The sequence below is a fragment of the Cnephaeus nilssonii genome, assembly GCF_951640355.1.
Source record: "Cnephaeus nilssonii genome assembly, chromosome: 7".
Classification (NCBI taxonomy): Eukaryota; Metazoa; Chordata; class Mammalia; order Chiroptera; family Vespertilionidae; genus Cnephaeus; species Cnephaeus nilssonii.
In genome coordinates this window covers 87,972,205-87,999,148 of record NC_137078.1, presented here as the reverse complement: position 1 = coordinate 87,999,148, position 26,944 = coordinate 87,972,205, and the positions used below count along the sequence as shown (strand labels likewise).

The 26,944-nt window shown below is 47.4% G+C and overlaps 1 protein-coding gene across 1 annotated transcript in view; it reads left to right on the top strand.

The window, feature by feature from the left end:
- Window positions 1-713: 713 nt before the first annotated feature.
- Window positions 714-26,944, top strand: part of MAN1C1 (mannosidase alpha class 1C member 1) — a 125,637-nt gene continuing 99,406 nt past the window's right edge. The window contains exon 1 of the mRNA XM_079776377.1: window positions 714-2,174. Coding sequence (XP_079632503.1) covers window positions 1,623-2,174 — 552 coding nt within the window. The 5' untranslated portion in view covers window positions 714-1,622. The remainder of the gene's footprint in view (window positions 2,175-26,944) is intronic.

Sequence of the window (26,944 nt, the reverse complement as noted above, 5' to 3'; positions counted from 1 at the left end):
GGAAAAGGAAGGCAGAGCAGTGGTCTGCAGGAGTCCAGTCTACACACTGCCTTAACCCGGCCCAACAGCAGCCACAGCTCCCGGCGTGGCCACCCCTTCCTCACAGCCGGCCACAGCAGCATCACCGCAGCTTCTGCGGAAGCTCTGGGGTCCCTGGGCAAGTCCCCAGCACCCTGCCAACCTGGACTGACCCTGAGGGGTGAGAGAGGTTACCTAAGGCTGGCCAGAGCCCTCCAGACTAGCCAGATCTTCTGCCTCCCAGGGACCAACCACCAAGTGGCGGGGCGAAGCGGGGAGGTCTCGGTCGCTTCCAGGCCAGCGAACGCTGGGCACTAACCAATGGGCGACTGGGGATCCCTCGGAGGCAGCCAATGACCTCGCTCCGCTCGCCCCCCCACCCCAGGGCCCCCCCACTCCCCGCGCCAACCCAGCGCCCGGGACCGTTGGTGTCGGTGGGATGTGGGAGTGCACGGTGCTGGCCACTGGAGGGACGGGGCGTGGCTAGGAGTCCGGTCCCGCTCCCTCCCTCGCGGAGGCCCCGCACTCCCGCCCTCAGACTGGAGGCCAGCGGCCTGGCTGCGGCGCCGCGGCCGAGGTGGACCGTGGGCGCGCGCAGTGGGCGTGGTCGGAGGGCGTGGCCCGGAGGGAGGCGGGGCCTGGGCGCTGTCTCGGTGACTGCCGGGCTGCGGCGGCGGAGGCGGCGGGCTGGCCGTGCGCTCGTGTGGGGCGCAGGCTCGGCGGCGGCGGCTCAGCCTGCGGCGCGGCGGCTCGTCTGGAGCGGCCGCCGCGAGCAAGCCAGCTGCAGCGGGGGAGGCGCAGCCGGGGCTGCGCGCTCCGCGGAGCCGGCAGGGACCGGGAACAGGTGATCCCCGCGGGAACCCGGAGCCCTCCCGAGTTGCCGGGGCGAGAGCCCCCACTCCCGCGCGCAGCGGCGGCCGCCCCGCCGCGGCGGGTGGCGGACGGCGCCGGGCTCCGGACCTGGGCTCGGGGAGCCCCTGCCCGGCGGGCTCCGAAGTGTCGCTCCCGCGCCCGGCGCCGTCCGCGGAGGGCAAAGTTGTGGCCGCGCGCCGAGAGCCGCGCCGGGCGCTGTCGCCACCTGGCAGGTCGGCGCTCGGAGCGCCGCGGACACGCCGGCCTCGCCCCCGAGCCCGTCCTCTCTGGAAACTGCTTGTGAGGCTGAAACTTTGGGCGGAGGGGCGCGGCGTGGGGACGAGGCCTGCGGGCGCCTCTGCGTCGACAGCGGGCCCCGCGGACGGCATGTGACGGCTCCGGCTGCGGCCGCAGCGCGGGAAGGCGCGGGCCCGTGGGCTCCGGTCGCTGCGCGGGGGGCTGCGCGGCGGGAGGGGAAGGCTGCGGCGCGCGGCGGCCCTCGCGGGCCCGGGCCCTGGGCCGTGCTGCCTGGCTCGCCCGGGCCCCGCCGAGGCCGCTGCGCCCCCGCCCCGGCGCGGGAAGACTCGCCCCAAACTCCCTGAACTTCCTCCAGAGGCGGTCCCCGACCGGAGACAACTCGGGGCCCCCGCCCCGGCGGCGCCCCTCGACGACCGCCCCGGCTGACAAGTGCCTGGACTCGGAGCCGCAGGGCCGGCGGGAGCTGACGGTCGCCAGCCCCGGGCCAGGCCACGATGCTCATGAGGAAAGTGCCCGGCTTCGTCCCGGCCTCCCCGTGGGGGCTGCGGTTGCCGCAGAAGTTCCTTTTCCTCCTCTTCCTCTCGGGCCTCTTCACCCTGTGCTTCGGCGCCCTCTTCCTGCTGCCCAACTCCTCTCGCTTAAAGCGCTTCTTCCTGGCCCCCCGGACCCAGCCGCCAGGCCTGGAGGGGGTGCCCGAAGGCCCTGGACACCCCCTGGCCGGAGAGCAGGAGTCGCCCCCCAACCCGGCCCCCGCCGCGCCCGCGCCGGGGGAGGAGGACCCCAGCAGCCTCGCCAGCCCCCGCCGGAGGAAAGGGTGGGCGCGGCGGCCCCAGCCCACCAGGCCGCGGGAGGAGGCCACGGCGGCCCGCAGCAGCAGCAGCGGCGGCGGCGGCCGCGCGGAGGCCCCCCAGGAGGGGAGCCTCCCGTTCAGCTTTGACTTCCACGCGTTCCGGAGCCGCCTCCGCCACCCGGTGCTGGGGACCAGGACCCGCGGCAGTGAGGAGCCCCAAAGCCTGGTTCAAACCCGGCGGGAAAAGATCAAGGAGGTAAGGACTCTCCTCCCCCCCGCCCCCCCCAAAAAAAGAAAAGACCCTCTTGGGCTTCCATCCACTTCCCCGGCCGTCACGCCTGGCCCCTGGTCTACTCAAGACTTGCCCGGCACACACTGCACCCTCCTCTCCTCTCAAACTTCCTACCTCGATTCCTGCCTGCTCACTTCCCCACCGTGGGGTTCCCTTAATGATCCCTACCCCTGGCAAGTGGCAGCCGAACCACTGGGCTTCCCCCACCCCCAGTCTCTGGTCCTTCCAGTCCAGGCCCCGGCCCAGGTGGGCTCCACTCCTTCCTGTGGAGCTGCCAGTAGAGTTTGGTGCTGTTTCTGGTAAGGTTCTTGATGGACAGCCTATCTGCTTGCAGGAGTCAAGGGCCGTGTTCTTTCTCACTGGAAATCCTGACTTCCCCCAAACGGCTATAGGGTCTGCTACCTGGAAACCCAGGGTTTGGGGGGCATTTGGTAACCTACAAACCAGAGTATGATGTGCATTCTTGCTAACTATTGCTGTTGAGCCTTGGAACAGTTGCACATAATTGTATGTGATGCGGGAAGAAATGATCAGTAAGATGGTAGTCATGTTACAGACGCTCCAGGATTATTGGCTTAATGAAGCAGTTCTTGGACTTGTTCCCTGAAGGGATTGTACTGGGGAGTGGTTTAGAAGGATCACTTTGATCGGAATCTTAGTCTTAGTTTAAGAAGCCAAAAAAGCAAACGCAGCCTCACCAGGGCTTGAAGACCGTTGCCAAGCTGCCACTGGTACCTAAATACTCTGCCCTACCACTGTTAGAGCTGCCGGTGGGAGGTTTTTGCCCAGCAGTGCATAGGGGGCTGCGGTGACACCCCAGGCCACCAGGGGGCCTTGGGCAAGCAGTGGGCCTAGAAAGGAGGATGCTCTTTTCTGCCCCCCCCCTCCCCCCCAGGAACCCAGGAGGAAAGGGCTGCTTCTCTCTGGACTTCTTGGTTTGCGGCAAAGAAGTCAGCAGGTCTGCTGTGATTTCCAGGGGGAGCAGGCAGCCAGGTCAGGACCTGCCTGCTGGGACCTACTCAGCCAGTGGAGAGCCTAGTTGTCCCCCTCTCCTTGTCCAGATTATCCTACCCGGCGCCCACCTTTTCCCCACTCCTTGGGTCGGCTGCTACTCAGCTCTTCTGCTCTAAGCCCTGTTTGGAGACTGTCTTAATTAGTATTTGCAGGACATTTTGTGACATCAAGATAGAAAGCCACAAAGATGAGTCCTTGTTGTATGTGTGTGTGTGTGTGTGTGTGTGTGTGTGTGTGTGCATTCTCACCTTCCAAATTATTGTGGAAATCTCAAAGGTGAGTTAAAGGCTGGGACTTGCAGTCATTAAGGAGGGGTTAAGAAACTGTTGTCGAATACTCACCTGGACCACACACAGCCCCCTTTCTCAAAGCTACCTTTGAGTTTCTGCCCTTTCAGACCTCCTCCAGAGGGCAGTAACCCCCAGGCAAATGACATATAAACTGCAAGGATGCAGTTTTTCATGGGGTATCCAGAGCTGCCAGAGATTTTCAAAAGGATCCCCAAAGGATTAAGTATTAACTACTGTCCTCTTCAGAAGCGGTGTTTTCTGCATTTGTATCTGGATGTGTGACCCATTTCTGAAAGCCTGGGGTTGGGAGTCATGGTGGCCTGGCTACTGAGGACTTGGTTTTGCCCCTCTATACAAAGACAGCCTCCCTTGCCGGCAGAGGCTGTGGGCGTGACTTGCTGCAGCAGCTGGGGGTGGGTGGGAGTTGGGAGGTATGGGGACTATGCTTTGCAGGTGGGTGTAAAATAACATGATGGGTGGAGGTCCATGTTAAGTGCCACATGTCTGGATCTTTCTATGTGGCATCTCCGTGTGCCCCAGTAGTAGCTGGAGGCCTCCTTGCATTTGCCTGAAGTTGATGTTCAATGAGCCCTCTCTTACTATCTTGAAGACCTTAAGCTCCTCAGAATGGAGTGGCCTGGACTATATACATTATTATGTTTTGAAGCCTCGTGCCTCTTCAGACTTCCTGAGTTTGGACTCCCGCCCTCCCCTCCTCCCTCCCAGCTCCCACTCTTTCAAACAACCTGAATAATGTGGGGTTGAGTTTTTGGTTTAACTCTTAACCCAGAGTGACCTTGTTCCCTGGTGTCCTGCCTGATAGGGAATGCATATGACTATTGCTGGAGAATGTCTTTATTTCCTCCTCACTTAAATTTCTATCTGTGCCATGCCCAGGGGTGGATCATTTCAGAAAGGTGCCTGTTTTCATAAAAGGTATTGTAGCTTTTCTCTCCGGCTTGTTTATTTCCAGACATGGATTGATTAGACCCCAGGAGCAGAGGGGGAGCTAGCATCAGATAAAAAGGGCTCTGTTCTTATAAGATTAGTTTGTTTTTTTTTAAAGTGAAAGTAAACATCAAGAGAGAGTCAGAGAGGTTGATAAATGAGAGTAAATGAAGACTGGACACTGGGCTCTAGATCGACGAACTATATTTATAAACATTCTGGTTTGAAAGATGGACACAAGGTCTGTGCTGATAAGTTGGGTTGGAGCTGCATGCTCTGGTACGTGCACCAGGAAACAATCTGTCACGCAAACCAACTATTTCTCCTCACTTTGCGATTTTGGAACCTAAGAGGAGGCAATGTGGTGTAAAGGGGAGACCCAGAGGACGTGGGTTTTGACAGTTTAGCTCAGCTGTCAGCTGTCTGACTCTGGGCAAGTCACTTCATCTCCTTCCTGGACCTTATTTTTCCTTCTGTGAAATGGGGTGAGGGAGAGGATAATAGGCTGGCACATACACTCTTGCTTCCAGACCCAGCCTCCAACTAGACTGCCAGTCTTCTCTCTCAGCAGATGGGCTTCCCCAGCTCAATATTCAACATGTCTTAGTTCCATGAAGTCGGGACAGAAGTGTGTTGCTGTTGATGGTGCTGGTGTTTATGTTGTATCCCTAACACCTAGTCGAGAGTAGACATTTATAGAGTTGATTAAGTTAATTATTCCTATCGCCCATAAATTGAGTTTAGAGGTGAGATTGAACAGTGACAGATCCTCAGCTTGGGATCATGAAGAGTAAAGGGCTGGCGAAAATGTAAAACGGCTTGCCAGCAGTCTTTCCTTTCAGATCTGATGATGATCTAGGAAATTATTGTTAAAATTAGTATAGAGACCTCAGCTATAGCTGGGTTTCTGATGAATTTAAGTTCAACAGACTCTTCTCAGTCATGACAAGAATGAGGGGTATATAGCTTGTCAGGGTTACATCCCAGTGAAGGGATTCAAACTCTCTTGGCCCCTATTAATGACGATTGGTTGTTGATCGGGGGAGCCTCAGTTGTCCCGTCCAGTGAAGGGGGCTTTTGTTAAAGGGAATTGAGCAGTCTGGGACAGTGAGTATTAGAGTGGGGCTGCCCTTAGCCCTATGGAGAATATGGGTTAAATTTCAGCCTCGTTCCCATCCCCTCTACCCTTACACACCACTGTATGTGGCAGTCCCACTAAGAATCCAACCTGTGTCACACTATCACCCCCAACCTAAGAGGAAAATCCCTATTAATCACTGTGCCTCAGTTTTCATGGTAAAATGAGCAGACTGGCATTTAGAGGATTCTTACCTCTCCATCATCCCACCTGTTTACTGTTTTGTTTATGGATCTGCCCAAGCACCGGGAGTGGGGTACGGTACCTAGTTGGCTCAGATACTTGAATGAGTGGCTGCAGAAAACATCTATAAACTAACAGTTAAGGTTACTTTGGCAGAGGCTGGCTCTTCTTCCTAGGGTGCTTGATTCTGAGTCTCAGAGTAGGGGGCCACAGCCAGATTTGGGGGCTTCTAAAAGACTCAAGAGACCTTACAGGAGTGCAGTAATTTTCCAAGTCCAAGTTTAACTCTAAGGGAGTGGGGAGGGGGCAGCCATGAGTGAAATCTTTCATGCCTGGATAGCAGGCATCTGCGGGATGCCCGAGTCGCCCTGGAATGCCTGCAACTTGGCAGGGAGTGCCCGGGCTCTTGCCGTCCGTGCCTGCTGCGTTAAGCCTCCAGGATATTGCTGGTTATGATATGTGGCTATGTCTGAGTAAGTCATCTTGGCAAATGATCTTTGCTCCCCATTAATGGGCTGGTTCGTTAGTCATGTGTGGTTTCTCTGTATGTCTGATTTATCACCGCCAGTGTCAGGGACAGGTAGGAAAATTAAAAAGCTTTGTGTTCTTTGTAGCATGTGAATCTGAGCCTGTGAGATGTTAGGATAATTAATATTAGGAACGCCTCAGATTTACATAGCTTTCCTTTGAAGAGCTCTGTTTAAATTGCAAATCCATTGAATGTTGGATGGATCCCTCCCCTGTCCTTCAGTTTTACTCTTGTCCTGCTCTATGATACGTTTCCTCTAGATGGGAAGAGTGGCCTATAATAACTGGGAAGGTCCCTTGGGAGACCTTGCATCCTAAGCTCATTCACATACCTCATCCTTCCTCCTCAGAGCTGAGTACTGCAGGAAAGCTTAGAACTTGTCCCCGCCAGGTGTACAACTTACCACCTGCAGGTTGGGTGGATCTCACTTTCATTTTGAGTTGCACCATCACTTGGGGGAATTAGGAGCAGACATTCCAGGAGCAATTGCTTCTTGGGCCTCAGATCCCTAACTTTCTTTAGTGTTTGGTTTAGAAACGAGTAATCCAATGACTTTTAAAAGTCAGCTGCTTATTTCACGTTGTAGTTAGCAGGGGGGTAAGAATGTAGATTCCCATGCAGTTTTCAGAGTGACTGATTTACATCCAAGCTCAAGAAATGCCTTTTCTCTAGCTTTCCCTGAAGACTGATCCATTACTCCACCGAAAATAAATATTGTGATAGATATCAGGCATACTTTGCTCAAAGGGACTTACATCTTTTCTCTTATTGAAAAAAATAAATCAGGCGTGCAGATGGGAAGGCCCTGTGTAGGGAAGCTGTTTGGTAATCTAGGTGGGCACCCAGCCTTGAGGTACTGCCTGTGGCTGGGGGAAGGTGCCTGTCTCTGCATCCTAAGTGGAGTCTGTGTTAAGGGAGGAGGTGGGAGCTCTAGGAAATTCTCTCCCTGCCTTGCTTTCATGGGTCAGGTCAGGAAAGCCTTAGCAAGGAAATGATGGACAGGATTCAGGAGAGTAGTTGCCTCAGGTGAATTCATGGGCATTTATTACATTTCTTTAAAAGAAGGGCCATGCACAGGGCTGGGATGAATGTCATAAACCAAGGATTATTATTATTCCAGTTCTGTACACCTGCAGTCCAAAAAAAAACAAACAAAAAACAGGCTCATCAAATAATAAGCCCTGGTTCTTGATTTCCCATTACCCTGGGGCCAAGGCCTTATGCACAAGTGTTTGAATAATTTGGGGAAATTTCAGCTTTCTTAGCTCTGTATTTTCATGGCAGGTGATGGTAGGAAACAAACTGGAGATCCTCAAAGAATTTTGAGGACTCAAAATTCACCCTCACTCAGCTCTGGGGACTCGTTAATAGGTGAGGCAGCATACTTGGTTCTCTCTCTCTCTTTTTTTAAATCCTCACCCGAGGATATTTTTTCCATTGATTTTTAGAGAGAGTGGAAGAGAGAGAAAGAGAAAGAAACATCGATGTGAGAGAAACACATCGATTGGTTGCCTCTTGCAAGAGCCTTGACTGTGGCCCAGGCCGGGGGGAGGAGCCTGCAACTGTGGTATACACCCTTGACTGGAATCAAACACGGGACCCTTCGGTCAGCAGGCCAACACTATCCACTGAGCCAAACTGGCTAGGGCCATACTTGGTCCTTTTAAATGCAGAGATCACTGTAAGCCACACTTGCTGTTTGGTGTCTCCATTCCTGGAGAACAGAAGCTATAGAGATCACATGACCTCAGTGTGATGGCCCAGCTGAAGGTGTTTCTTCCCCTGAGAAAGCTGTTTTTGAAGATTTGGGGTGAGAGCTCCGCAAACTCGGCAGCAGAACAGCTAGACTACAAGGCAGGGGTCCTCAAACTTTTTAAACGGGGCCAGTTCACTGTCCCTCAGACCATTGGAGGGCCGGACTATAGTTTAAAAAAAACTATGAACAAATTCCTATGCACACTGCACATATCTTATTTTGAAGTAAAAAAACAAAACGGCAAAAACACCCGCATGTGGCCCGCGGGCCGTAGTTTGAGGACGCCTGCTACAAGGGGTCTGAGTATGTCTCTTAACTCTGAATTTTCATTAATTAAAGGCCAGGCAATTGTCCATCTGTGTTAGCGCAGCACTGTTAGTGGTCACTTTTACCAAAGAAACTTTGACATACTGATTAGTGTCCTCCTTAATAGATAAGCAATATTTATGCTCTTATCTGGAATGTTCTGGGAGTCAGCTGCTCCACAGGTGAAACTTACAGGCAAACAGTTTTCACTCCATAGCCACCATTTTCGCGGACCGAAGAATAGATTTTGCTCCTCTCCTTCCGTCTCTGCCGTGACGCGGTGGTCACATGAGTCCACCGTGCAGCACAGCCGTGCTCTGTAGACGCGGTGGTCACATGAGTCCACTGTGCAGTACAGCCGTGCTCTGTAGACGCGGTGGTCACATGAGTCCACTGTGCAGTACAGCCGTGCTCTGTAGACGCGGTGGTCACATGAGTCCACTGTGCAGTACAGCCGTGCTCTGTAGACGCGGTGGTCACATGAGTCCACTGTGCAGCACAGCCGTGCTCTGTAGACGCGGTGGTCACAGAAGTCCACTGTGCAGCACAGCCGTGCTCTGTAGGGCCTGGTGAGGCGCACGGGTAAGACTCTTGGCCTCTCAGTGCCTGTCCCTTGTGTTCTCGTCTTTTTTTTTTTTTTTTACAACAACCCTGTGATACAGGTACTATCTATTTATTTAAGTATAATTTATATATAGCAAACTGCACAGGTCTTAAATATACAGTTTGGTAAGTTTTAACAAATACAGAAAGCCATATAAACCACTCCCCTATCAAGGTATGGAGCATTTCCACCGCCTCAGAAAGTCCCCTCTGCTCCTTCCCAGTCAGTCCCCTATCATCCACCTCCAACCACTGTTTTGATTTGTCACCAGAGATTAGTTTCACCTGTTCTAGAACTCCACTTAAATGGAATAGCACAGTATATGCCTTTTTGTACAAGGCTTCTTCATGCATGTGGGATCAGTACTTCATTTCTTTTTATTGTGGAGATGTATCCTGTTGTATAAATATACCACAATTTGTTCATCTACTGACCTGTTGTTGGGCTTCTTGGTTGTTTCCAGTGTTTGGCTATTATGAATAAGCTGCTATGAACATTGTATGTACAAGTCCGTGTAGGCATGTTTTCCTTTCTTTTGTGTAGATATGTTTGCTCAACTTTAAAAGAAACTGTGACACTTTCTCCAAGTAGTTAGATTATTTTATACTTCCACCAACAGTGTGTGAGGATGTCTTCAGCAACACTAAGCATTGTCCACCTTTTTAAGTTTAGCTATTCTGTGTGATGTGTACTGATATTTCATGTTGATTTTAATTTTTGTTTCCCTGTTAACTATTGATAGTGAACATCTTTTCATGTGTTTTATTTGCCATTTCCGTATCTTCCTTTTATGTGCCTATTAAAATATTTTGCCCTTTTTTGTTAAAAAAAAAAGAGCTCTGTTTATAATCTTATTGAATTCTAAAAATTCTTTACATATTCTAAATGTAAGTTCTTTGTCAGGTATATATGTATTTGCTCCCCTTCTATGGTTTATCTTTCCATTTTCTTAATGGTGTCACTCAGAGAGCAGAAGTTTTACATTATTTATTTTTTAAATTTATTTTTTTATTATATTTTTTATTTTTATATATTTTTATTGTTTAAATTATTACATATATTAGTACATATATCTCCTTTTTTCCCCCCATTGACCGTCCCCCAGCCTCCCCTACCCCCTGTCGCATGCCCTCATCCCACCCCCCAGTGTCTTGGTTCATTGGTGTGCTTATATGCATGCATACAAGTCCTTTGGTTGATCTATTTCCACCCCCGCCCCAACACTCCCCAGCCTTCCCGCTGTAATTTGACAGTCTGTTCGGTGCTTTACTGCCTCTGTATCTATCTTTTTATTCATCAGGTTATAATGTTCTTTATTTTCCATAAATGAGTGAGATCATGTGGTATTTTTCTTTCATTGCCTGGCTTATTTCACTTAACATAATGCTCTCCTGGTCCATCCATGCTGCTGCAAATGGTAAGAATTCCTTCTTTTTTATAGCAGCGTAGAAGTTTTAAATTTTAATGAAGTCCAATGTATCAATATTTTTTATGGTGATTGTTTCTGTGTGTACTTAAAAGAAAATCTTGCCCTGGCCGGTTTGCCTCAGTGGATAGAGTGTTGGCCTGCAGACTGAAGGGTCCCAGGTTCGATTCTAGTCAAGGGCACATGCCTGGGTTGCGGGCTCGATCCCCAGTAGGGGGCGTGCAGGAGGTAGCTGATCCATGATTCTCTCTCATCATGGATGTTTCTATCTTTCTCTTCCTCTCCCTTCCTCTCTGATATCAATAAAATATTTAAAAATAAATAAATAAATAATAAAAGAAAATCTTTGCCTACCCTAAGGTCATGAAGATTGTCTCTTTTTAATTCTACAAGCTTGATAATATTAGTTTTGACAGTTAGGTCTCTCATCTATTTCAAATTAATTTTTCTATATGGTAGGTAGGGGTTGCAGTTCATTATTTTCCATTTAGATGGTCCAGTTGCTTAGCACTGTTTTCTTTCCCCCATTGAATTGCTTCGATGCCCTGTTAGATTAATTGACCATATATACATGTGGTTCTGTTTCAGGACTCTTCTGTTCTATTGATCTATCTTAATGCCAATTCATACTATTTTCATGCTGGAGCTTTAGTAACTGTTAAGAACTTAAGGTCATCTGATTCCTCCATCTTTGAACTTCTTTTTCAAAATAGATTTGGCTATTACATAGGTGCTTTACATTTCTGCATATATTTGAGAACAAGCTAATCAGTTTCTATGAAAATTTCTGTTAGGACTTTGATTGGATTTTCCTTGAATTTATAAATCAACTTGGGAATAATTGATTTCTTAACAGTATTGGGGCCATGAATGTGGTATCTCTATTAATTTAGGTTTTCTTAAATTTCTCTGAACAATGTTTTGTAGTTTTTAATGTAGAGGGCTTAAATATCTTTTATTAGTCATGTCTCTAAGTATTTTATATTTTTTATGCTGTTGTAAATGGTATTCTTTAAATTTTTATTTTTCAATTGTTGCTACTATATAGAAATACAATAGATTGTTTTGTACATTGACTTTTCATCATGTGACCTCATTGAATTTATTTATTAATTTTAAAACATTTTTAGGATCTTTTATGCATATACTCATGTTGTTTGTGAGTCAAGACAGTTTTACCTTTTCCTTTCCAATGGCTATGCCTTTCATTTATTTTTCTTGCTTCATTGCACTGGCTAGGCCTTCCAGTTCAATATTAAATAGATGTGAGAATTGACATCTTTGCCTTGTTCTTGATAACAAGGGAAAAAAGTCTTTCACCACTAAGTATGATGTTAGGTACAGTTTTGATAGATGCCTTTTATCAGATTGAGGAAGCCCCCTTCTATTCCTAGTTTGCTGAGAGTTTTTATCAGGAATAGGATTGAGTTTTTTTCAATTTTTCCCCCTATACTTATGGAGATGATCATCATATGATTTTCTTCTTTAATTCTGTTAATATTGTGATCATATTGATTTTAACAGAATGTTAAGCCCAACATGCATTTGATTTTCTAGTATTTGATATTTTTTGCTGGATATAGAATTTTCAGTTGACTTTTTTCTTTTTTTTACATAAAAGACCCATTGATTTGTAACTTGCATTGTTTCTGATGAGAGGTTAGGATATATTCCCTTGTGTGTAATGTTTTCCCCCTTTCTTTCAATGCTGTTAAGATTTTCTCTTTATCTTTAATTTTTAATAATTTGACTATGCTGTGCTTAAGTGTGGATATCATTGTTTATCCTTCTTGGGGTTTGTTGAGCTTCTTTGGGTAATATTTTTTTCATCAAGTTTGGAAACATTTTGCCCATATTTCTTTTTTTTCCCATAAAGAAGAAATTGCATGATTTTTATTAATATATTCAATTTTCTCACTGTTACTAACAGAATAAACCCAAAGTTTTTAGTATAACAATTATGTCCTTCCATCATTGATTGAGGTTTATGTTTCATCTTTATCATATATATATATATATATATATATATATATATATATATATACACACACGCACACACACACACACACACACACACACACTTAATCTTTATTGTTGAGGTTATTACAGATGTCTCTCTTTTTTCCCCCCATTGCCCCGGTTCTGGCCCCATCCCAGGCCTTCGCCACCCTATTGTCTGTGCCCATAGGTAATGTATATATGCATATAAGATCTTTGTTTAATCTCTTCTTGCCTCCCAACCCCTTCCCTCTGAGAATCATCAGTCTGTTCCATTTCCATGCCTCTGATTCTATTTTATTCACCAGTTTATTCTGTTCATTAGATTTCTTAGTCGTTTATTTTTAGATTCAATTGTTGATAGATATATATTTGTCGCTATTTTGTTGTTTATATTTTTTATCTTTTTCTTCTTCTTCATCCTCTTCTTACAGAATACCTTTCAACATTTCATATAATACTGGTTTGGTGATGATGAACTCCTTTAGCTTTTTCTTGTCTGTGAAGCTCTTTATCTGACTTTCAATTCTAAATGATAGCTTTGCTGGGTAGAGTAATCTTGGTTGTAGGTCCTTGCTATTCATCATTTTGACTATTTCTTGTCACTCCCTTCTGTCCTGCATAGTTTTTTTTTTTTTTTTGAGAAATCAGCTGACAATCGTATAGGCATTCCCTTGCTTTTCTCTTGCTGCTTTTAAGATTCTCTCTTTGTCTTTAGTCCTTGGCATTTTAATTATGATTTGTCTTGGTGTGGTCCTCTTTGGGTTCCTCTTGTTTGGGACTCCCTGTGCTTCCTGAACTAGTAAGTCTATTTCTTTCACCAGGTAGGGGAAGTTTTCTGTCATTATTTCTTCAGATAGGTTTTCAATATCTTGCTCTCTATCTTCTTCTGGCATGCCCACAATGTGAATGTTGGTAGTTGTCCCAGAGGCTCCTTACACTATCTTCATATTTTTGATTCTTATTTCTTTTGCTCTTCTGGTTGGGTGTTTTTTGGCTTCCTCATATTTCAAATCGTTGATTTGATTCTCAGAATCCTCTGCTCTACTATTGAATCCCTGTATATTATTCTTTATTTCAGTCAGTGTATGCTTAATTTATGACTGGTTCTTTTCCATTTTATTTTTGGAGGCTTCTAGAAGATTCTTGAATAACCTTATAACTGTGGTTTTGAACTCTATATCCAGTAGTTTGCTTCCTTCCATTTCTTTCATTTGTGACATGTTTCTTTGTCTCCGCATTTTGGCTGCTTCCCTGTGTTTGTTTCTATGTATTGGGTAGAGGTGCTATGTCTCCTTGAGTTGGTAGAGTGGCCTTGTGTAGTAGGTGTTCTATAGGGCCCAGTCACCTGAGCTGGGATCTCTAGGTGCACCCCTTTGTGGTCTGTGAGCACAGTTTTGTTGTAGTTGAGACTTGATTGCTTTTGGTGTCACTGGGAGGAATTGACCTCCAGGCCAATTTGCTGTGAGGACCAGCTGTAACTATAGTGGGAGAGCTGCTGTGTAGGAGACACCCCTATGGAGCAGAACTTGCTTCAGTGGGGCTTTGGTGCTCACTGAGTCTGCCCCCTGAGTGTGTCGCTTATGGATGTGTAGAGTTGTAATCTGCTATGGTCTGACACTGACCACTGGGTACACTGGCTCTTGGGTCTCCAGGGAGGTGCAAAGTCAGCCACTGCCTGGGGCCACCCAGCAGGAGCTACAGAGATCTGCAGATTCTTCCTCTTTGTATTGGGTTTGGAAGTGCCCAGACGAGGCCCAGCTTTGAAGCAAGGCAGGCTGGTGCTGGTGCCGGGTCTTGGGCCTTTTATTGATAGGTCTGGAGCTCCCTGACCCAGCTGCAGCTTGTTTGCCAGATTTTAGCCTGAGCAAGGTCAGGCCATTCATATGAAAAAGCTGCTGCACACAGCTTGGTTGGGGTTGTAAATTGGATGAGGCAGGGTCTTAGGGAATCACCAGGGCGGAGCAAACAGAAATGGTTGCCAGTCAGCCCTGCTACATGGGAGGTCCCAGCATAGGAACAATGATCCCTGAGAGCACCTCCGCCTGGGAGAAAACTGCCCCGAGTTCCTGCCCTGATGCCAGACAATCCAGTTCCTCCTCGTATGTGTCTGTGTCTTCCAAAGCCTCGCCCTGGTGCTGGAGCTCAGAGGAAGTGGGACCTTGTAAGTTCAGTTTGTGGTGCCGGCCTTTTAAGAGGAACAGCTAGGTCTCCACCAGCCTCTGTGTCACTGAGCCCCAAGCAGCACTGGTTTTTACAGCTTGTAGTTAGGGGGACTTCTCTTCCAGCTCTGGGACCCTGGGCTGGGGATTTGGTGTGGGGCTGGGACCCTTGCTCCTCACAGGTGGCCTCTGTAGAGACGATCTTCCTCCAGATTGAAAACGCAGCACACGTGGGTGTTGGACCAGCCCATTCTGTGCCTCTGCACCTCCTACCAGTCTCAGTGTGCTTTCTTCTTTACTTAACTAGTTGTAAGACTTCCATTCAGCCAGCTTTCCGGCAGTTCTGGATGATGGTTTCTGCATTTTGGTTGTAATTTTGATGTGGTTGTAGGAGGCAGCGAGTACAGGCATTACCTATGCCGCCATCTTAGTTCCTCTCCTGCCCATATTTCTTTAATATTTTTTTTACCCCAATCTACTTTTCTTTTAGAACTCCAGTTACATATAAGTTAGATTTCTTAATATTTTCCTAGAGGTCACTGAGTCACTATTCATTTTCTTTTCAGTCTTTCTTTCTCTCTGTGCTTTGGTGTGGATAATTTATATTAACCCACCTTCTAGTTTACTGAACTTTTCTTCTGTAGTGTCCAATCTGTTATTAAGCTCATCCAGTGCATTTTTTTACTTCTAGAATTTTAATTTGGACCTTTTCTTTATTGTTTTTGTTTCTCCAATATTCCCTCTATTCACTCATTGTTTTAAAAAAAGTCTTTACGTTCCAGTAGGTGGGGCAGGCCAAAAAAAAAAAAAAAAAAAAGTCTTTGCTATTTCCAACATCTTTGTCATCATTGGGTCTTTCCCTATTGACCATTTATCTCCTGGTTATTGCTCACATTTTCCTACATGTGTCCACTCAGTTTTTAAATTTTATGACAAACATTGTGAATACTACTTTTTTGAGATTCTAAATTTGTCTGCTTTTAAGTAGTTTTTCTTACCCTTTATGCTAGGGCCTAGCAGCTAGGCTATCAGCTGTCAGTGCTTTTAGCTGCCAGGATACCTGCCTCTTGCTGCTTTATTCTCTGCTCTTCCTATTTTGCTATTTTCTAATCTGCAGTTAGCTAGGAAACCATTCAATCTAGCTTGTTAGCATTATGTAAAGTACAAATAAGCAGACTTGAGTAGGTCTCTAAGGACTCCTGAATCAAGTGCAGAACTTTAATGTACATATTTTAGTGTAGTTTAGATATTTAAAGATTCTTATTCACTTTTGGTAATTGGTATTAGATGCATGAAATATACTATTGTGTTGAAACCATGCCCTGAATAGAGACAATAGTTCTCAGAAGGGCTCCTAATTTCTGGTTGATGTCATCTTAAGTTATGTGTGCATATTTTTGCTTTTCTGCTTTTAGATGTTAGAAGAAATATTTGTTGATATTGTGATGTTCCAGCAGCCTCCATTAGTGTGACTTTCCTCTTAGGATTTTTTAACGCGTCTAATATTTTCTCTGGCTCTTTGCCTTAAGTCTAATGACGGCACTTTAAAATTTGGTTTGTAAATCCTCACATTAAAAAAAAAGTACTGTTTGAGTAGGCCAAATAGCTGAATTACTGATCAGAAGGAAGCTAAATGTACATGGCTAAAGGATTTCCAAGGTGCATTTGTGAGATTTGATCCCTTATTTCCCCTTGTTCAGGAAAGCTCAGAATGAAATAAGTGTAGTATCTTTTTGAAAAGGCTACCTTTAATTGCATTTGTCTCATTGGGGTATGTGGGAGTTGAAAAAAAGTTATGTCTCTTACTACTTAAGATCCTTCTCCCCATTTGCATTCGTAGAATGAGCCTCTCAGAGGTTAAACCTACATTTTACCAAGTAAATGCTGGTTTCCTGGGAAGACATTTGGCATCTTTTTGTTTTTCTTTACTTGTGTTCTTGACCTAAATTAGCAAGTTTCCCCCTTTTCCAACTCTTCCCGAAGACACTCTTCATGTCTTGTCCATGTCATACCTGACAGAGCTCGGTGTAGTCTTGGTTTTTAATTATAAGAATCATGGGAAAAGAAGACTTTAGTGTCTTGCTTTCAGAACTGGATCTTTTAGAGAACAGCTTATCAAATACAAGCAAGTTTGCTACTTTAGATTATAAGGAAACCCTCTATAAGAAAGGTTCATGTATTGACAGAAAAATAGAAGCTCGGTCTAGAGACTTTTAGCAGTTTCAGATACAGGCCTTCCTGGGTGTATAATATTATGTAAGGGACTTCACACTGCTGTCTCTCAAAGGTGGTCTTGTGTAATAACCTCCCTATTATCATTCTAGGAGGTCTATGTCTAATTATCCATCTTTAAGTAGGGAAGAATGGTACCTGAGTGGCAAGAGTCCAGATGGGACTGAGGGAGACAAGCAATGTTAGACATTTCCTGTGATTAGGCTGGATTAGATGGAAGCATAATAAGATTTTCTGTGCTCTGAGTAAAGTGCTCTTCAACTTGGCACCAATGGGAGCAGAATTCCAGTTTGTCAGCCGTGGAATTTGAAGTCTTCTTGCATGCTAGAAAAAGGGTTTCAGGCTCTCTGGCCTCTGTATCACCCATTGTCTTTTAAATTCCCAGGAGAATCTCTAGGGGGCTTGCTCTGGAGGGAGTGGGGCCTGGGTTGGGCTGATGCCCACCCCCGAATAGACGAATCAGATCAGTAATTCCTCCAGTGTGTGGTATTCTTAGTAGAGCCCTAGGTTCCCGGTAAGAATTTAGCTGATCCCCACAACAGCCTCTGGCCTACAGGGCACGTACTGTAATTCCATTTTATAGCGAACATAACCAAGACCTTGAAAAGGAAGTGACCAGCTCCAGGCCCTGCCAGTTTAAATTGTGATGCACTGACTTCAACCTCTTCCCCTGACGCTTAGGTTGACATTCTTTCTCTTACATCATCTGAAAGCTAATGAGTGATAATTAGAGGAAGAGTTCACTTTGGGATGGAATAAAGTTTCAATTGTCGTAGTCTTGGTAGATATTCAAAAGAATTGGTCTCATTAATCTTTAGAACAGGGATTTTTATCTTCATTGCAATCTGGAACCCACTAGGAGATCTTAGTAAATACTGAGGCCCCAGTTCCTCCCCCCCAGAGAGTCTGATTTAATTGGTCTGGGGTAAAACCTAAGCAATAGAATTTTTAAAACCCTCCGAGGTGGTTCTATCATGCATCATGGTTTAGACTCATCTATGTCAGTTCTGTCTTCACCTGGGCTGTATCTCCTTTCAGGCTAGATTTCCCTTTTACCCATTTGTGGAAGAGGTTGGACATTTTCTATATTTATTAAGACCTCAACCAGGATTGGGAAGAAAAAAATGAGCTGGGGAAAAGACTCCATTAAAATTGAGTTTTCTAGAGTTAAGAGCACATGCTATTAACATGATCAACAAAAGCCATGAATTTATTAAAACTGTAAGAAAAATATTAAAAACAACAACTAATTGAGCCCCAGTTATACACTGAAAGCTATATGAGCTGAAGGAACAGCAAAGACATCTCTGGCTTTAAGACATTTTATAGTGTAAGATTGTCGTGTGTCTGAATCACTTCCCACCACATGCAGATGTATAGAGGGAGAAAAACATTGGTTAGCTGCATAAATATTTGCCTGTTCCACCTAAATCTCTTTTGGGGAAGCAGGTGGGGCATAAACATCTGAAATGAAAATAGGTGCTTGCCCAGAAGTAGATTTCCCAAAAGGCTATCACCCTCTCTCCTGTGGCTGCTGCCTCTGCCGCATTCCGGCTAACAGAGCAGCCTTTTCACATTGCTGCTTGGGCCTTAAAATCGAGTAACGGCTGCTCAGGAAAAAGGAGATATTGAAGGAGTAGAAGAGCCAAACCCAGTCTCCAGTGTTCACATTCACAGCAGCTGCAATCATATCTTCTCCACCTTGCCAGGAGCCGCATGTGGCTTAGCCTGAGAATTGCTGTCCTGGGTTGATCAGATCAAATCTATCCGGGCCACTTCCGGGGGAGGCTGCGGAAGGTGAGAGTACACTGTATGTGAGTGTGAGTGTCCTCCCTGCAGTTTAGTGACGGTCCCCTGGAGAGCTGTTTCCATGTAAGAAACCTTTGAATTCTCAACCAGTGCCAAGTTGCAATCTTTCTTCAATCTGTCCCCACTACTTCTAGCAAATTCTTTGGCTGATGTGGACTATAGAACAAGTCCTTTTTATCCTAAACTTATTTCATTCCAGCTTACAGGGGGTGGGCATTTAGAACTAATGGAGAATCAGACTTCGGAGAAGAAATTTCCTTCTGTCGTTCAATCTTATGTTTGAGTGAGCTCACTCGGAGGCGCTGGCTGCAGGAAGCAGTGACGAGGATGGAGCCTGGCAGATGGCTGTAGCTGCGGCTTCCTGCAGGCCTGTGTGGGGAGATGATTGTTTGTATATTGGTTTTCATTTATGTGTTGGTCTTATTTTCATCTTCCTGAGGTACCCAGATGCTATGGTGATAGATTGGTTGGAAACGACTCATTTGTCAGGGTTCCATGGGGGACGTGGCTTTCCTTCCTGTGTGCAGTGGAGTCTAAAATGTTTAATTAGATGCTGAGGCATTTCTGCAAGGGTCCATTTCTGCCAGTTCTCCCAGGTGGATGCCAGTCCTTAGGTTGGAGAGGGTTTGGGCTTTTCTGAGCCCAACCTTCTTTCCCCTCATTTCTGTCTTGATATAATCCTCATCTACCTCCTTTTAGCTGCTGGGGTTTTGTTCTCTATCATTTTTGTTCTAGAAACTGCCTTCATGTGACTGTCAGAATTTGCAGAGCTGATGCGTGTTAGAAATCTAGTTGTCAAACAGGTTCAAACCAGACTTTATGGAATAATGTAGTTGAACGATACGTAGTGAGAGGAATATTAACAACCTGCTGCTTATCTGTCTCGTCCCAGTTCAACTTTTCCAGAGAACTTACCTTGCTCTGTCTGCGTGCCAGGCAGTGCCCTGGAGGCTGAGGATGCAGAGATGAGGCTTCTGCCCTCAACGAGTGCAACAACGCGTACACACTGTGACACCATGAAGGTGCCAGAACAAAGGAGTGAACAAAGGGCTGGGCAGTCATGTCAACTTGGTGTGAGCTTCGGGGGAAGGATGGCATTTCAGGCAAATGTGGAGAGTAGTGGGGCAGTGGGCTTGCAAAAACAAGGAGCTCCATGTGCTGGGTCTGGGGAGGTGTCATAGGGTGGTGTGGGAGGGGAAGTTTGAAATGGCTAAGGTTTCCACCTGGGGTAGATGGAGACATCAGGAATTGGGAACGGAGAAATCCAGGGAAGGGGACAAGAGTTGAATTCTAGACAGGATAAAAATGATGCGCTTACAAAATCTAGGTGGTTGGGAATGTGGGTGTGGGACTGATGGGGTGCTGGGCCAGGAGATGCAGATTTAAAAGTTGTCATATGGTGTGCCAGGGGTTGAGGCTTGAGCACAAAGCTATCTAAGGAAAACCTGGACTGAAAGGCACAGGGGTCACAGCCTTCAGGACAAGGGAGAGTTAGGTGGCAGGGGGGCCAAGAGAGCCGTGCCCACTCTCCTTTTCCTTTCACCGGCTGGTCGGTCACACCTGGCTGCCCATGGAGCCCAGTGAGCAGTTCTCAGCCTCATGCATGTATGGTCAAAACTATCTTTGAAGATCTCTCATTGCCAGGATCCAGGCCTTTGGAGGCTCAAAATTATAGCTTTTTGTGTTTGCTTTTCAGGGGTAGTTTCTCTTCCTGGAGCAGAGGAAGCCAAGGTCTTGTTTGAGTGAGAAAAGGGTAATAGGGAGAATAAAGAGATGGAGTGGCAGATAGGTAGGATTGATTGTGTGTGAGTTAAATGTATACATAATGTGACTCCTCCGTCCTTCTCTCTGTTGTACTGATGGCTTGAGACCTAGGGTAGGTGCGGGGCTGGGCAAGACCAGAAAGGCTGACATCAGAGGCTCTGGGGCTGTGGCATGTGCTGCAGGGATGTCCTCTCACCCTGCATCACATCGCTCATGGGGAGATGGAGTCAGGCCATCATAAACCCACAGCAGGGGTGAGGTGGGTCCCTTCACCGGAACCAGCCTCTGGGAGCCCAGCCCGCATCTGGCAGAGGCCTCCTCTGGGGCAGGTGAGCCAAGTCAGTGCCACCTTTCATGCAGTGTGACAGTTTAACAGCATTACAGTTTAGTAGTGATGCGTCTACATTCACTGCCTCCTTGGAGCATCTGGTAATCAGGAAGCATATTCCCAGTTTACGGATTGCAGCTTAGAAAACGAGTGGCTTTCACAGTTCCATGATGAGGAAGCGACAGAACTGGCATACACACCTGGGACTTCTGACTAGATTCAGCACTCTTTTTATTGTGTTCCACTTCCTGGGGAAGCTGTCTGATGTCGGTGCTAATCTTTCCCTACGTTCTCTTTGTTGGAACAGATGAGAGTCTTGGGGTCATGAGGTGCCAAGAACCTGGGGGAGGATCAGGGTCATGTCTGATTCTTACACAGGTGGCTTTTGCTCTACCTGGGCTCCGGTCAGACATGAGATGGAGCTGCTTTCTCTGGCTCTGCCAGGCCACCTTAACCCCCCCTTCATCCCCCCCAACTGTCTGTGTCCCTTTCTGGGCAGCAGCCTCCCAAAGAGACAGATCTTATCTGAAGTTGGCTGATATTTTGGGGTCGAGCCTTGGTTCTGATGAGGCAGAGTTAGCATCTCCTGCCGCAGCCCCAGCTTTTAGCAAATGGTAAACGCTACTTGAGGGCAATATTCAATTATGAAAATCTATTTCTCTTGCCACATTCAAAAAGTCTCCTAACGTGCCTTTGTGCACACACAAATTTAGTGACACATCACTAAATGTGTATGTGGTTGCCATGGAAATGTCTCTCTTCTAACATGGCATTCCAAAAGCAAAGAGGAGGGAAGTTTTCTTTGTAAAGAGAAGCAGAGCAGAACTTGGCTAATTGTCATCGCACTAATCCCCAAACTGTCACTCTTCCCTGACTACCTGTCTCCTACTTCCTGTCAACAGTGGAAGCCGAATCAGCCTGCTGCTGTACTTCCTTAGGAATTTCACAAGCATTGTTCTAACTTTTATGCCAGGCATGTACCGGGAAGGACCCCAGGACTCGCAATTTGAATTTTCACCTGACTTAGTGCACCGTCCTGGACCGCCTGGCACTTGAGTCTTATACACACTCGTGTCTCCAAAGAACTCTTGGCACCAGGTCTTCTGAAGATGCTTTGTGTTTTCCACCAGAGACTCTGAGCCTCAGTTTTAGTCTTTGTGACAAATGCATGGTATGATGGTGTACACAAGGTGCTAATACCAGGCACTTTTTGAATGTCAGAAATTCCAGACATGTTCCTGGTAGCGGGTGTGAATCGGCAGAGGGTGGGAAAGATGGAGGACTTCAAAGGCCTCAGCCTTCTGTCTCTCTGGCCCACGCTCACCCCGTTTTCACCTCTGCCCTATTGACTGTCTTGACTGAGCTCTTGGCCAAAGAAGTCCTTGTATTTCTGGATTTTACCGGCACCTTCTGGGGGATCCTTGGTCCATATTGGCTGATCCTATGCCTAAGTCATTGGGCTGTACCAGCTTCCCCAGTCTTGGAGCTAGGTAGCTGTTTTTTGTGGTTATGAAGTTCAAGTTGATGGGTCGTTTTGCTACTAGAGTTCACCAGTGGCGAGCTCTGAGGCAGAAACCTTACCATCTTGCCCTGAATACCTGCCCTGGGAACCTGTCATTTCTATTCTCAGTGGCTCTGCATTTCTCTGCAGGCCCCTTTGGCCTGTAAGATGCCCCTGTCATTTCATAGTCAAGAGATGGTTTGGGGGCTTCAGAGGCCAGTTCGTCGAGGTGCATGTTTCTGTCCCTGGAGTACAACACACGGTGGCTTCTAGGCTGAGTGTCCCAGCGCACTGGACTCCCTGCCTCCCAAGGGGACTTGTGGTTCCCGGGGTTCTGACAGCCTGCCTGCTGCTCTTCTCCAGCTGCCCTGCCTCTGATGGAAGCATCTGGTCCCTGACAGTGTCACAGAGTGAACTCCAGAGGTTAAGTGTATTCCAGCCTTGTTGCTTTCAATGCTTTTAAAACTCTAGATGCTCCATCTTGTCCATGGCTATACTGGCTCCTAAGAAGATCTTTGGCCACAGGCCATGCCGAGTTGCCAATGGGGTGGGACAGAGCTTCTGACTCTCAGAGCAGAGGATATAAATGCTGCCGGACCCCGTGTACACAGATCTGCATCCCCTTGGGGTCCTGTGCGTCTCCACTTACCATGGGCATGAGGCGGGTCTTTTCTACCAGAAGACAGATTTTTCTTCTTCCTTTTATAAATCAGGTCCTCAGCATTGTTTCTTACCCAATGTTTATTTATTCTGCCCTCAAGGAATGAATAAGGAGGCATCTGGCTCATTGCTGGGCTGTGACCTTGTGGAACACGTGTAAGTTTGACCCGAGAGCCAGAGAGCCGAGGGGATCCAACTAGCAACTGTGTAGGAGTTTGGGGCCTTTTGTTTCCAAATCAGTGCCCAGTGCTCACCATGCTGAGGCCTCTAGGAGACGCGTCAGCCTCTGCAGGCAACCACCGCTCCAGGCTACTTCCGTGTAGTTGTTGCTTCTGAGGTTGTGCTGAGCTTATTTTCAGGTCTGTGTTGAGAGCTCATGGCCTGCCCCGAGAGAGGCTAAGTCCGACATTGCCTGCTTGACTGTGTTCTCTCAATGGTATAACCCAGGTCTCCCCTGCAGCCAGGAACAGGGGCTTTTAACAATAGAAAACTCTATTTGGGACAATATAGAAGTTATCTCTGACATAATCATGTTCTGATTTCTCTCTCTGCCATTTTAGACGCTGATAAATCTGCCACACTTGGATGTATAAATAGCTGTTAGGAGAGCTGGCTGTCCCTTTTTGCTCTTGGCTTGTGCAAGTAAATGTCAATTTAGTTCTTATAGAAGAAAAATAATGGAGGTTTGGTTGTTTTTCTAATCCACAAACCCTGTAATTCTAACCTGGAAAATCTGGCTCTCCTATTTCAAATCAGTTTTAATGGCAGAGGCTAACAGAGGCTTTATTGCTCTTATCGGAGCTTATTTTAAAACTTTTTTCACTTGTTTGTTCAGTAAATAAGAACCCCTCAAAGGAGAACTGGAGGGGACCGGTTTAAGAGAAAGAGAGTACATGACCACAGAAAGAGTTGGCTGAGAAACTCGGTTCTGGAGAGATTCCCACCGGCTGTACACTCAGAACGGTGTTCACCAACTAACGAACAATCTTTCTAGAAATCAGCGAATGCCAAGAACCAGGGGCTGCTCGGCGGGCCACTGCTGAGGTCCGGAGTGCCAGTTGGAAACCCCCTCCCATTCTTTCTTATGTCCCAGAGGGGAAGTGCAGACTAGCTCTTGCTGGGGACTCCTGATGGTAACCAGGCCCACCGGGCCAGAAAGACAAACTGCCATGTTTGAGAGGAAAAGGGTTCTTGGTTCTTCCAGACCTGGCCCTGAGCTTGCTTAGCTCTTCAGCTGTACCTTAAGCCTCTCCCAGCTCACTGCCCTGTTCCTGGGGCTGGAGGGTTGCTTCAGGCTGCTCGTGGTCCTGTATGAGCTGGACAGATTCCTGTTCCCATTCTGCCTGTGTCATTGTGGGCAGCTTCCCAGCAGGTGGGAAAAGACAGCCATGCCCAGCAATGTGACAAGACTCCGCAAAGCAGTGACCTGCCTTTCTGTGTCCGTGGGGCTGTGACCCAAGGAACGCCATTTCTCCAAGTAAGATGCTCTCTGCAGGGAGAGACTAATGTATGCGCCTCTCTCTGGCTCCTGTCACCGAGCAGGTCACACAGAATTAACGTGTTCGTCCTTTAACCGCAAACTGATGCTCCTGGCCTGTTAGTGGGAATTCTAATCCCCGCCCTGGCGGAGGCCTGAGGTCAGTGTCAGAAAGAAAGTCTCCCTGGGAAAATATGTGCTTTATATCAGGCTTCTTACAGGTGTTTCCTCAGACTCCTGGGTGTGGGATTTAGAAAAGCAGGGAGTGTGTTCTATCTGAGGGGTGTTAGCATCCTGGTCCCATATCAGTGTCAGGGGGTCCTGAGGGGGAGGGAAGCTCCTGCAGCCTGCCAGCCCACAGTGGCTTTAGACCAGCCTGAGCAAGGATGGCTGAGTAGTTTAGGGACTCAGCGGGCCTGTCCTGCTTCCAGCAATGGCACCCAGAGCCAAGTGCTTCATTTTTCCAATTTGCCCCTTCATAGTAGCTCCTGACTCCTAGGAGTCTGACTGGCTGACCGCCAGGCCTCCAGGCCCTTCCCGAGGACGCTGGTAGACACTCTACTCCCAGATTCCCAGATGAGGATCCTTTGCCCCAAGTGTCAGAGCTGGAAGGCTGTGTGGTCCCCGGCAGAGGCCTCCCTGACCGGAGGTCCAGGCAGCGCCCGTGGCTCCTGCCACCGGAGGGCTGCCCCCTTCCTGGTTGCTGTTGGGAAACAAATGGCTTCTCTAAAGGACGCGGGGACTCCTGCGAGTACTGTTTGCTGCCAAAGAAGTATACTCAGTGTGGAGAAATTGTGCTCTCCTAGGAAGTGAGACTCTGCTAATGTGTTCTCAAGTTCTGTTCCAGCTGGCGCCAGCTGTTCCTGCCCCACCAGCTGGAAGGCCTCTAGCACCCACTCGGGCATGGGGCTGAGCTGGTGGCAGCACTTGGCATGTGGCTGTTTAGCAAAGATTGCTGCTGCCTCCAGTCATGCCATCTTTCCCCCCAACCTTGGTGGGTTTTTCGAGCTGGGGCCAGAGCCCCAGGAGGCACTGTCATGAGGTTGCCTCCTCCTACAGCAGAGCTTGGGTGCACAGATGCAGGATAAACAGGGGCCTCAAACAAGTTACTTAACTGCTGCCTCAGTTTCCTTTTCTGCACAACAGGTGAGTTGGGTTGGAGTATTCATAAATTACTTAGCATAGTGCCTAGCACATAGTAGGTATTTAATCATTATTAGCTTCTATTGTAACGTCTCTGCTGAGACCTCTAAAAATTTCCTAGCACTGCTGGTCATGGCCCATCTCTCCAAGGATCCCTTACCATCCTTTTGTGTTGTGATGTGACTGTGCTCCCCTAATTCAAATGCCTGCTAATCGGCTGTCCTGTCACCCCACTTGGATGCTCAACTCCCTGATTTTTCTGAATCTGAACCGTCTTGCACCCAGCAGGTGTCAGTGTCCTAGGCTGAGGGGCCATGTTGGAGAGGGTATTGGTCTTAAGCTATTTCCCCAGAATAGCTTAAGAGAGGAAGGGAGAGGCAGAGAGAGATGTTCTGGCCTCAGCTTCCCTCAGCCTGACTTTTACAGGAAACTTGCCGAGTAGCCCAACTATTTCCTAGGGGGCAAGGCACATTTGGGAGGACAATACAGGTAACTGCACTCTGAAATCTGCTGTCTTTTCCAGTTCTCAACTGGGGTAACTCCCCCCCCCACCCCCGCACCCCACCGCCCCAGCCCAGGGGAAGGAGACATTGGCAATGTCCAGAGACATTTTTGTTTTTTTATTTTTATTTTTTTAAATTTAAAATATATATTTTATTGATTTTTTACAGAGAGGAAGGGAGAGGGATAGAGAGTTAGAAACATCGATGAGAGAGGAACATTGATCAGCTGCCTCCTGCACACCCCCTACTTGGAGATGTGCTCGCAACCAAGGTACATGCCCTTGACCGGAATCGAACCCAGGACCCTTCAGTCTGCAGGCAATGCTCTATCCACTGAGCCAAACCGGTTAGGGCCAGAGACATTTTTGGATGTCACAACTAGGAATGCTATTGGCATCCAGTGGGTAGAGGCCAAGGATGCTGCTGAACATTGAAAATGCACAGGTTAGCCCCCTACAATGAAGAATTATCCATCCCAAAATGTCAATAGTGATGAGGTTTAGAAACCCTCATCTATTCCTGGTTGAACAGGGAGACAAGTTTGGGAACTCTAAGAATTGTAGGAGCTGTGCCACCCAGATATTCAGCCTGAGTCCTTCATTCATTCCTGCCCCCCTGCCCAAAACCTAGAACTACTTATCTCTTACAGAGATAAGTAAGGGCTCGATCCCCAGTGGGGGACACACAAGAAGCAGCTGATCAATGATTCTCTCATCGTTGATGTTTCTATCTCTCTCTACCTCTCCCTTCCTCTCTGAAATCAATCTCTTTTTTTGGCTTCAAGGGAGCAGGCTGTGCAACTGTGGACAAATTAATTAACCCCTCTGAGCCTTGTGTACAGTGATAAGGGGGGTTGCCTTTCTAGATGAGGATCTATCAAGGACTTCAAGTCTAGTGTAGAGATTGTTGTCTTAGGAGACACTGTTATATGGATTCATGAGGCACCTGACTCCTTCCAGAGCG